This window comes from Apaloderma vittatum, unplaced genomic scaffold (genome assembly GCF_000703405.1).
Source record: "Apaloderma vittatum isolate BGI_N311 unplaced genomic scaffold, ASM70340v1 scaffold26851, whole genome shotgun sequence".
Classification (NCBI taxonomy): domain Eukaryota; kingdom Metazoa; phylum Chordata; class Aves; order Trogoniformes; family Trogonidae; genus Apaloderma; species Apaloderma vittatum.
In genome coordinates, this window is record NW_009701195.1 from 35,731 (window position 1) to 48,701 (window position 12,971).

At 39.8% G+C, this 12,971-nt stretch overlaps 1 protein-coding gene across 1 annotated transcript in view; it reads right to left on the bottom strand.

The window, feature by feature from the left end:
- The window catches only part of FAM189A2 (family with sequence similarity 189, member A2), a 20,565-nt gene extending 7,831 nt beyond the window's left edge, over window positions 1-12,734 (bottom strand). The window contains 5 exon segments of the mRNA XM_009879076.1: window positions 3,952-4,070; window positions 4,190-4,297; window positions 7,004-7,114; window positions 10,851-10,907; window positions 12,630-12,734. Coding sequence (XP_009877378.1) covers window positions 3,952-4,070; window positions 4,190-4,297; window positions 7,004-7,114; window positions 10,851-10,907; window positions 12,630-12,734 — 500 coding nt within the window.
- Between the last annotated feature and the right edge of the window lie 237 nt (window positions 12,735-12,971).

Here is a 12,971-nt window from a genome sequence, read left to right on the forward strand (position 1 = left end):
CATTCAGTGGTTAAGAAACAACTGTTAGCAGCATATGGGTCCAATCTGAGACACATACGTAATTTGAGAACACAAGACTTGGATAACTAGATTTGTATTTTGGCAAATGCCTCTAGTCCCCAAATTGTACTTTAAACCGGACTGGGATAGCTTTCTAGACATCAGGCAATCGGTTTGCTGCACCACACGGATTGCCTCCTGAAGTCACGTACCCTAAAACAGCTTATATTTTATTCTTCATGTGGGAACTCAGCTGTAACTGTTAATATTTTTGTGCCAATCCTGAAAAATAACTTAACAGCTATTTCCTTATTTAGGAAATAACAATATTAGAGGTAGGTGTTGACCAGACATTTGTAATGCTAGTTTCTTTTGACTATCTGTAAATAAGACAAATGTAGAAGTTTTCCCGCAAACAAATGAAGAATCTAATTAACTGGCTTTGCTAGCAGAGCCTCTTGCTCTGCAACTTAAAGCACAGAGAACAGCTACCCTTTCCAAACATGTTCTTGGCACGTATTTTGATCATTGCAGTGTTTCCTTTCCCAAAGGGATGTATCTATTTCATAGTCACCCCAGGTGCAGCTTGCAGATGGTGGCTGGCCACCCTGGATGCAGTTTCCATCATCCTCCTTTTGCACAAAGGTTTTGGATGCGGGGTCCATGGGAAGTCGGCACAGAAAGCCAGGTCATGGATGCAGCATTGTGTTCAGGGTACAGACGGTGGAGGGGATGGAGAAGTGCAAGGAAGGTGATCAAGAGAAGGCCAGATGCCATCTCAGCCACTCTGCTGAACGCTCTGGATCCAGCCTGGGGTAAATCATATTTCATTCTCATATTTCACATTCCAAAACCAGAAATTAAATCTGTCTGTTGTTTTAACTTCTTCCCTGCTGCATAACTACCCTGAGCACCTTGAAACAAGCAGCCTGACTTCAGAAATATGTCACCATCACTTAAATGTTATCATCAACAAGTTTTAATGCAATCACAGGCAAGGCAGATAATCAATATTAGATTGCAGAAGCCTTAAATATTGTTCAGTGCTCCCTACTGTGTGGAAAATAGACATAGCAAAATACTGCTGCTGGGAAGGGGATAACCATCTAGAATGGCACGCCAGACAAACGTCAGCCCCGTTTTAAAGCAGGGCAACTGTGACAAGCATATTTCAACAAATCCCTCATCTTTCAAAGAAATCATTAGACACACCATTCTGTCCTCATAACTAGCTTGGGCCAAGACTCACACAGGAGGTTTTTGGCAATGTTTGGAATTCAGCTCTGCTCTGTGGCATTTCAGAAGACTTCTTCATTCTGAAATCTATTCCTGTGCCATTGTACCATTTCCAAGCTTATCCAGGGATTCTGGGTCCTCTGCAAGGACCACAGAGTCTTGAATGTCATGCACGCCCTTCAGGATGAAACAGTGAAATAAATTAAACTGCAAACTGCAAAAAGCTGGTGTTTTAAACAACAGTAGAATGGCACGATCTGCTTGAGAACCATGGTATTTTATGTAAAAACATCTTGTGTCAACAGCAGAATAATGCAGTCCCACCTAAGTCATAAACTAATAAACACAGCTAACCTGCAAGTTGCTGTCAAGAGTGCATAAACACCTGCAGAATGAAGGATAACAAAATCCACAAGTCACTACTGAAATGCAAGAAATACAGACTCCACTAAGTCCCAGTGTAGCAAAATAAAAGAAACGATGCTTAAAGGCCATCTGGTCCAACCCCCCAACAGTGAGCAGGGACATCTTTAACTAGTAACATTGCTCAGAGCCCTGGTCAACCTGCACTTAAAGGCTTGGGGGATGGGGCATTTACACCTCCTGGGAAACCTGCTCCCATGTTTACCCACCCTCACTGTAAAAAATCTCTTCCTTATATGTAGTCTAAATCAACCCTCTTTCGGTTTAAAACCATTGCCCCTTGTCCTATTGTAACAGGCCTTGCTAAGAAGGTTGTTCCCAGCTTTCCCGTAGGCTTCTTTTAACTGCTGGAAGGCCACTATTAGGTCTCCTCAGACCTTTCTTTTCTCCACGCCAAATCCCAGCTCTCCTAGCCTGTCTTCACAGAAGAGGTGCTCCAGCCCTCTGGACCAGCTCCAACAGTCCATAACTTTCTTGTACTGAGGACTCCAGAGCTGGACACAGTACTTCAGATGGGGTCTCACAAGAGCAGACTAGAGGACCAGAATCACCTCCTTCGACCTGCTCGCAACACTTTTTTGATGTAGCCCAGGACAGTTGGCCTTCTGGGCTGAGGTGCTCATTGCCAGGTCATGTCCAGCTTTTCATCTACCTTTATCTCCAAGTCCTTCCCTGCAGAACTATTATCCATTCCTTCATCCCCCAGCCTGTACTGATACCAGGGGTTGTACCTGACTGCCTTGACTTTACAAATATCATGGACAGTGGCCTGGAACTACATTGGCCAATTCCCTCAGAATTCTGGGATGCATTTCATCAGGTCCCACAGACTTATGTATGTTCAGGTTCCTCAAGTGGTCACAAATCCGATCTTCTCTTGCAGTGGGAGGCGCTTTGCTCCCTTGGTCCCATCTTGCAGTCCACCCACTTGAGGCATGTGGGAAGAGAGCTGACAGAGGTAAAAAAGTAGAGTACCTCAACCTTCTTGTCTGTTTTTACCTGTTTATAAGTCTTGCTCATCAGGGGGTGTACACTTTGACCTTCCCTTCTTGTTGACATAACTGTCAAGCCCTTCTCATTATTCTTTGCATCCCTTATCAAGTTCAGCTCCAGCTTTGCCTTGGCCTTCCTGATCCCATCCCCACAAAACTGGGCAGTATCCCTACAGTTTCCCTGTTGGCATTTGTTATCTCAGGAGCCCCTGGCTCATCGCCAAAACTTTAAGTGTTCTCCAGTGTACCCAGCACACCTCAGAGCAACAGGCTGAGGGCCAGTTCTAGCACTCTGTCCCTCTAAATCGTGGTGTGTCATCCCACAGCTTGTCACAGGCAAGCCTGATACTACCCCTTCACCTTTAAGTCTAGTTTAAAGCTCTGTCAATGAACCCTACAAGCTCCTAAGCAAAGAACCTCTTTCCCCTTTGAGAAAGATGATTCCTATCTGATGCCAGCAAGCCTGGTGCTGTGCAGGTCCTCCCATTGTCAAGAAACCAAAAACTGTGGCAGTGACACCAGCCACAGCACCATGTATTAATAGACTGTGTCTGTCTGTTTCTCCCAGTGTCACTGCCTGCAACTGGAAGGAGAGAGTCAAAAATAACCTGTGCTCCATATTCCCTCATCAACCATCTCAAGGCCCTGAAGCCTCTTTTAATCACTTTTGGATTACACATTGTGGTTTTATTGCTGAGACTAATTATAACAAAGAAAGCAGCTTTCTGCAACACAGAAATTTTCTGCACATTTTCTGTTACAAGAAAATTCTGACAGCTGTTATTTTATCCTCCTCTGAATCTTTCTTCCCTCATCTTTATAGTAAGTAATTTTTAAAAAAAGGGGGGGTGGGGGGGGCTGATGAGATTACAGTGACTTGTGACTATCCTCCTTTTCTTTCTGATACATGAACTTGTCTTCCCGTGTTCACTCTCACTTCTCCTCCATCCAGCAGCTTCCATTGCAGATAAGCCCAGCCAAAACACCAGGTGCAAACCCTGCCTGACCTCGCACACTGGAGTACCAAGATAAGGGTATTGGTCGCCTGGCCTGGCAGTACAGTAAAAATACACCCTTCAGTCAGAGCTAATTTCCAAAGAGGGAGAAGGAGAACCACTCTGGCAGGAAGGTCTGCAGGGGGCCAGGCCACCATTCAGGGGTCTCTTGCACAATCCTTGCCAAGAGGTTGTGCCTGGCCTTCTATCACCAGTTAGTTACAGAGAAAACGGTCTTTAACAAAATGAATATTATTCAGTGTTTCCAAAGACACTAAAAGAAAAGAAGAGATATAGAGGCTTACCGGTGATCCAGTTGTGGAGTACTAGAATAAAAAGCTGCAAAATAGTTGTGATGCAGCACAGATGAGACAAAATCATGGGATTCCAAACTGACATCCTGGTCTTCAGCATCAGATTCATTCTAATCAAATGAAATTTAAGTTACAAACTTTCTGAAATATAAAAATTTGCTGAACTGTGTAATCTAGTAATACTCTTAGTACCACTGTTTATAGCAGGCAATGCCTTGCAAGCACTTACTAGGAAGGTTCTCCTGTTTGCTAATATCCGCAGGTATTGCACAGCAGTCGTTAGCATGCACACTGCAGTGGTGATACCATTCAGGACACAAAGAGCAATGAAAACATTCTGAAGAACATGAATATTATGGAAATTAAAAGATTAAATCAACATATTTGTAAATGTCATAATAATAATAATAATTAAGAAAAAAATCAAAAGACAAACATACAAAATACAAATATGACTGTGACCACTGCTTCTTAGAAACATATATGATGAAGTCTTCAGGACAGGTAATCTCCTAGACCAGAGTAATTTTCAAAAGCTTGTTTTGCCCTACTGTGTGTCCTGACAGATATCAGAAGGGTTTAATACCACTCAGATGTGATTTATAGTCCAACTATCCACCCAAGGGATTATAACCTTCCTCTTAACTTTTTTGTGAGAAATCTAGATGCAAGATAATCACCATTAAATAGATGTTAAAGGATTTTTATATTTGAAGATGATGCTGTTTAGAAGTTATATTTTAGCAGTTTGTAAGACAAGAAAGGACAAGAAGACCAGTGAAGACACCAAAATATTGGCTAAAACATACACAATGTTTACCCATGCAATTTTATCTGAATTCAGTTGTAGTTTTACTTGCATAAAACATAGAAAGGACGAGAACCGCATATTGGATGAACAACGCACTGGTCAAAACCAAGAGACGAGAAAAAAAAAACAGAACCATGTTACAGAACCATAAAGAGCTTCTGACCCATGTGGGAGACCAGAAAAATAATGGAGTTTATCATAGTACACACAGCGATCACATCAGCATTGCCCTGCTGCACAGGTGTGGACATTACCAAAACAGTTATATCAAGCGGTGCGCACAGGGTACCTTAAGAGCAAGTTGAACAGCACTGCACGACTTCCTCTGGTGTAGCTCCATTGCAATCTCTCCTGTGCATTTAATGACATGAAATCCTTCACAGCATACACAAATCTTGTTCCCAGACGAATCCTTTAAAAACACAGCACTCTACTTTTTATTAGCTTTTTTATGCAATACTCTGACCTGTGTTATACAGCACCTACATGTTAAACTATACCTCTGAACACAAAGCAGACTGAAAGTACAGGCTCATAAAACTAAATTTGTACAGTTTGGTATTCCAATGATGCATGTATTATAAAGCTATATTATGCTTACTTCTTATCTGAAAGGAAGCATTGCTGACAAGATCAAGATAATTAAACACAACTTAGTAGTAATCAAAGCTGCACTGACTACTAAGCAATTTTAGTATCCATGCTCCTTTAAACACACAGTGGCCTGGAAATTCTTTCCTTGGCTAACGTGTAAGCCACTGTATGTGCAGTGTACATACTAATGGATCAAAGAAAATATGTTCTGTATCTCTATATATGGAATGAGACTTAGAATTATAATTTCAACCCAAATCAGCAATAGTTACACCTGTACACCACTAACGTTTGTAACTTTCAAGTTAATACTGTCATCTTAATTTTCACATAGAAATTCAATGTTTATGTATCTAGAGATAACTGGGGGGTTTAGCTGTCAAACTCTAGAGAGTCAAAGATCTCTCACCTACATAATCCATTCTACAGAATAATTTATGATTTCAGGAATGTCTTTTGGCTGTACCCTATGCTTCCACTCACAGAGTGCTCCAAAATTCCTGAAACATTTAACCATCTCATCTGGAATAACATTTAGCAGTTCTCAGTGCTGCTTTGGTACGTTGCTATTGGGTGAATCTAGATTGCCAAATGTTTGTAGTTTTGCACTCTCACTGCAATACCCCAATAGGCATATTGAGGAACCAACAATAGCTTTCTTGAAGGAATAATTGAATGAAAATAAATATTCTAAGATCTTTCCATTAATCCTTAAATTCCTTCAAGCCTTTACACACGATCATCTTTATCATCAAGTGACCCCATATCCTTCACCATCAATTATTCCATTATTTCTGGTTTGTAAATAGAGAGACATTCTTCTACTTCCTGTGACATCCATTTGAGAAAAATCTTTTGCATTCTGTCCTTTCTGGTGCAGATTGCTTCTTCCACAAGTAGAAGTTGTTCTGAAAAGCTAATGTGATTTGATATACATTAACTCTTTCTTCACAGTTCATGCTGTAAGGTAGTAACATGAATTGTCCTCACCAGGTGAGGCAAACCAGGAAAAATAATCCTATCTACAGACAATACTGACCAAGTTCTTTGTAGGTAGCTTACCAATACCAACTCAAGCTTTTTTCAATAGTTTCCCACATGACTATAAAAATCCTTTATGCTAGTTCTTAAATTACTATAATTAAAATCAGCGCACAATGCTGGCAAGAGGGCTTTCCAAAAGATATATTTGGGATTCCTCCCTTCAGGGCCCCATAAAACTGTCCTACAAATCCTTGTATTGAATCAGCTCTGTCTTCAGACCCTGAGGACAGGGTCTGAAGTCAAGTCTTAGTTAGGTGAAATAAAGCTATTTCTGGGCTAACTACATTCTTCTAAGCAGAGTGAAGCCTTTCAAAATATATCATTTTGAGATCTTCAGCTTTAGGAGCTTATGAAGCCTTTAATTCAAAAAACCTGAGTGTTTAGAACACAGACAATAAAAATACTGTCATGGATTGCAGCAAGTCTCGTCACAATTTTGACTGAATCAAGGTCTGAAATAGAGTTTTCTTTTTTCCCCCATCATGGTGTAGCCACATTAGTTGCACCTCTGTATCAGCACATTTTGTTATCCCAGCATACCAAGCTTACATGGCAGGTGCGAAGAAATTAATGTAAATCAGCAGGTCTACTCACAAAATCACATCTGGATATATTGGGCACATGCTGAAGGCCGTGGTATCCTAGTACAAATCCAGACAGGGACATCATAAAACAGACGACAGACAGTGTAATAAACAGGTTAGCCTGGAACAGCAGAACAAAGTTAACAACACTGGAAACAGGATCATGAACCCAACTCAGAGAACTCATGGCAATGCAAATCCCACTCCCAAACTGAAGCTGGGAATGACACCTCCCTTCTTTTCAAAACTCTTCCCAACTTCAGTGCCCCAGATATCTAATCCTAACCCAACAGTTGGATAGTAGTTACTCCAAACACTGCTGTCTTCTCACTCTCCTTATTCTGCACTAGTTGTGCAGTAATAAAATACATGCAAGTATTGAAAAGTACAAGCAGCTAAAGGTTTTGCTGGAGTGCAAAGTATGACTCGCAAGCCATCTGACTTCCACTGTGTGTCGTATCCTTCCACCGAGTTTACCACTAAGAATATTTAGGTCAGTAAGAAACTTGAAGGGGAAAGATCTTAAGATGACACTCATCCTGTACAGAATTCCCAAAACTGTTTCACAGCACAAATAAATGAAAAACAGTTGTCCCAGTACAGTGAGGACAGAGACACTTTAGGTACTTCATTCACATGATTTCATTTCTTCCGGGCTACTAAAACCAGAACATCTCCATTCATAAATGAGACAACACCTTCAGTTTTATAAACCATCTGAAAGACAAGCACTGGCAGGAGTAACAGAGTACTTGAAAAAGGAGAGGCAGAAACAGTGGATAAAGTAAGTCCTACTTTCACACATGTACTTAGAATCTGCAATCTCTGCTTACATGAGACTTGGGATACAGATTTTAAACGCATGTAAGAAACTTTTCCTGTCCCAATTCAAACACGTAACACTTTTCTGGACTTCAGGAGAAAGTACTCCTGGACTTCAGGAGTAAGACTACAACTTTAGAGACAAATAAAATGATTCTTCTCCTGGCATACTTAATTTTTAAGCACTTAATCCTACAAAGCAAGTATTAGATCTAAAAGAATCCTTATTAAAAACAACTTGCTCACTCAGATTCCTAAGTAACCAAATGGCCTAAACTAAAAATACAGGAGATGACAAAAACCTGAGGAAGAGGAGGAAATCATGAGAGACATGGACTCAGTTCTGATCAGATAGCTTTACAGCAGATTCAGCAACAAGGACTTCCTAAACACCCATCAAATCCAGCAATTGCTTTCCAAATTAATTTAGCTGATGTATCATGCTTAGGTCCCTAGGAAGCTGGACTAAAAGTAAATTAGAGCTGCTGCACAAATTATTATCCCATTTACTGAGGTTCAGGGAAAAAAAATCACCCCTGAACACCCCCTGAGCAGACAAGAGCCAAAAAGCATTACTGTGCAAGCTCATTTCTTAGATTAAACACAATCATCAGCCCTTACATCTGCTTACATCCTACACACACACTTTATAAACAACCTTCTAGGAAAAGGCAAGTCAATGCATTAATTTTCCATATATGCAGCAGTAGTAGCAATAATTAAGCATTAATTATAGGACCTTACTAATCTTCTATCAGTTGTGAGAGCTATTTCTTGCACTATATGGAGACCCGCCACACAACTGTCAACAAAGAAGTCAGAGAAGTAAAAGACAAACTAAATAATTTAATAGAAAGTCACATACTTCAAACGTAGCATTAAAACACCTCACATGAGTAAGAGAAAACTTTTTCAGGCTAAAAATAAATTATGGAAAAAAATAAGACGATACCTTGACCTAATTCTAAAGCCCCAAAGCCTCTCTAAAGGCTTTGCGTAGTCTCACACTTTTAAGCATTTTTTTTATTTGCTTAGACTGACTTTAGAACCTTTGTAGGAATTTATCAACTTAATGGCAGAGACCTGCATGTGAGCCGAGATACTTTTCTTCTAAAATCCAGACAAACAGGCAGTACTACAGTAATTCACATCAAAGACAAATTACTTTGGTTATCGTACAGCACAGGGATATGGAGATTTTTTTTTTTTGCAGGGCTGGAGTCGAACTAAGCATTTTGATCTAAACATAAAATTTTAGTTAAGTCTATGCAAATTAGTCAAGATGCTGATATTGAGAAGGCAGTAGCTAGCCCTAAAAACCTTTATCAGAAGAAAAATATATCCTAGAAGCCTTAAAATAAAGTTCTTCAATGAAATAAAAAGTTTACTACAAATTTATTCACCAAAAATTTTCAAGGAATTTATATAAGTTCTGAAATAAGTTAGGTTGCTTCAGTTAAAAATAAGACTTAAAATCCTATGAAAGGAAGTTGTTTAGGAGTAGAGAGGAAGAAACCAGCTTCCATAAAAGCAGAGTGTAACATTGGGCCCAGAATAGTTGAAAGCCAATACCCAAACGATTTGGGAGGGGTAAAAAGTTTCCCTTTCCCCATTAAATACATGCAGACAAGCATGCACAGGAAGAATCTTCTTCTCTGAAAGAAAAATCAGCTGCAGAGCATGAGCATTACAATCTGACTTCCAAAGTCAGTTGATAATGGATACCCAGAACTGAAAAACCTCAGACCCAAAAGAAAAGTGAAATTTCACAGCCAAGGCTTCTCAGCAGTTGTACTGCTGAAGGCCAAGCTCTCCCTCCAGGAACATCTTTAAAAATATAGGATTATAACCTAATTCTGCCTTGCAGTACCCTGTCTCCGGGACCTATTACTTAGTATCTCTCCATGCTATAATACAGCCTGGTTGGCAAAAAGCATGAAGTTTATACAAAGGAGAATATGAAAGAGTGGAAGAGGAACAACAGACCAAAGGGAACTACAGCAACAACATGATGCTGAAGCAGTACAGAATACAAGCAATACATAAACGGGGAGCAATGTGTCAGCCTCAGACAGTGAGAGAGATGGCATCTACTTTTATTTTCAAGAAAATATGGTACTTTCAGATTGGGAGCCTCAGACACCAAGCTCTCCCTTCTATTCACAGAACTGGTAAAAAACTTGTTTTGCTCTGCTTGTGCTAACCAATGCACGAGCAGTTCAGCCACAGCTCACTGGTACTACTCACTGATGACCATATGGATCCTGAAGAAGGCCTGCATAAAAACAAAACAACTGCTCTGGCCTTGAGGAAAATCTTCAGAATTTACAGTAGGAAGGAAAAAAAAAAAGAAAATAAAAGAACAAAAGCCAAACAACCAAACCAAAATAACACACATATACACAAAAAAAATCCACAAAACCCCCAACACTTCAAGCTTTTTTTCTAATCCCAATTCTGAGACACTGAGTGACACAGCTTCAGATTTCACTTAGTAACAGAAATGGCTTACACACACCACACATCAATTTACTTCTCTCAGAGCAATGTAATGTCAACTGTATTTGAAACATTCTTACTGTAAAATAGCAATACTTAGGTTAGCTCTCAAACCTGCTACCTGACACTAAAACAGTATATATGAGCTAAGCTTTAATAACAACATCCCTGTTAAAGCTTAAGCAGCACTGTCTTAGAGAGCAACTTCTTAAACCTACACAAACACAGAAAGTGTTTTGTAAACAACATTAAGGCTTCCTCCAGATGTGATCCAATCGTGTCCTTAACAGGGACTTCATCCATCCAGGAAAGAACATAGCCTTTCATGGACTTTGACTCCTCTTTCAACATTTATGATTCAAAAATTTAAAACAAACAAACAAACAAAAAAAAGACTCAACAGCATAGTCTCTTTTTTCAAGGGAAAAGAAGTGATGCCATTTTGGGTTCTTTTTTTTTTTTTTTTTTACCAACAACTATTAAATCAGGATCATCTCCTGATAAAGTTCTTACAATAAGTTTTAATCCATACTTACCAAAAATATCACTGGCTTCTTCCATGTTCCTATGTTTAAAACTCCAGATAAGATTGCCTATAACATCAAAAAAACATAACATCACCAAGAAGCAAACAACTCTACACAAAATGTCATTCACATGGTATTTTTCTGTGCTCTAACTTGGAACACTACAACAGTGCTGGGAAGAAAGAAAGATGTGCTTTAAAGCAGAGAATAAGAGCCTATGCCAACGAGGTTCTTTCCTCCTAAGAGCATCGTGGGAAATAATACAACCCAATTTTAATCTGTTTTCCTATTTTTTTCCTCCCAGAAAACATACACAGGGACAAGAAGTTATACCATCAACCCTGACCTCAACAATTGCCTAAATATTGCTTTCAGCCAACTGATTACTTGTTTCCTACAATGTGGCTAAGTAGAACTAAAAGCTGGCTACCTCTCCTCCACCCTTGGTCACTACTGCCCAGTTCATTAAAGCCCTGCCTCTTCCCCTATGCTGACCGTGGCCCTGTTCTGACAATTTCAATGAACTAACTCCCACAGCATGAATACGACCAAAACCACTGAAGAGCATCAAAACCACCTCCCTGAACTGACTTGCTATTTAGTCGGATGAGTGCCAGTCTGAGTGCAAGGAAAGAAGAGAAGAAAGGAAGAGCATCTCCCTCTTTAGCAGTAGTTGTAAGACCAAACTCACTGAATCACAGAATTGAAACCTACGGCTCTTTACCTTAGAGGACAAAACAGTTAAGGAAGGAGAAAGCACTGCTGTAGAGCTGAAGCAAATAGCATACCCAAATACTCTTTCACAGTGAGGAGGGGAACCCTATAAAGCAAAGTAAATAAGTTTTTAAGCATGTCCCGCAAATTAGCAGGTATACTTTTAATTTGTGGGATTTTGTGACTAAGCATCACACCAAACTCCTGTGCTAAAAAGAAACAAGAAGACTAGAACAAACAGGAAGCTGCCCACTAGCATTTTTAACAAATCTCTTCTGGAACTTCATTCGCTTGACATGATCAATCCGATCTAGTGTAACGTGCGTGTATGACTCGGCCAAAACACCTACTGATATCATCACTGGTGTTGCAAAACCACATACATAACTCTGCAGTTTCATAACAAATTATTTTTTGAATTCTGCGAGTGCAAAATAGTCACATGATTTTGTAACAGAGCACATCGATACTGATGTGAATTGCTGTTTTGCCTTAAGGACAACAACACTTACTTCATTACATTTGCTAAAGCTTTAAGGTATAAGAAGAGAATGTCTTTCTCAAAGTTTTCCTGTTCTGCGTTTTAATAGTGCATCATAAACAGCATGTTGTTTCTAAACTGGAAAAAAAAAAAGACACATCCTCAATTCTAGCTTTTAATTGCCTCTACCTTTCCAGGTTTCTTCTGGGGTAAAATTTTCAGTGATGCTGTTCCATCCAAAAGGTATTTTTGGTAACTTTTCTGACTAAATATATTATTGTTTCAGAACCAGGATTAAAAAAGTAAATGCCCTTCATTATTAAAGAGACTGAATAATTCTATTTTACACATATGATTTACAAAACATTTTAAAAGCATAAGCATAGGCCTCTGTTCAGAGAAAGTCTACAGCTTACCCATATTTAAGCTTGCTTTAATCTAGGGTAAGAAAAAATATTTAAAAAGAAAAAAAAATACGAAAGATCACAAGAGATACCAAACATCACATTTGGATAGTCTGGGTTCCCTGCCCACCCTGGTAAAGGCTGGCTATACTCCCAGGGATGACCCTTGCATTACACACATGAACTTACTTGATCCCCAAACCACAGATCTCTGAGCACGCTTCCAGTGGCTGGGGACAGCCCCTCCAGGGACAGGCCCGTGCTGTTTACACCCGCCACACGGAAACTGCACATCACTCGCTCATAGCTCAGGGGCCAGAAAACTGCGCACAACCTATTTTACCATCTCCTATGCCAATTAACTTCTTACTACTGGCTAGCTTCTGCCATACAAACTATTACATATTCTGGATTTATAAAGGTGCAGTTTAAAGTGCTGCCCCACAGGAGATGAATAACTTCTCTCACTACTCTGCAAGGTGAGCCCATCCATTTTTTTCCCCAAGGAACATCACTATTTCCTCTGTGCCT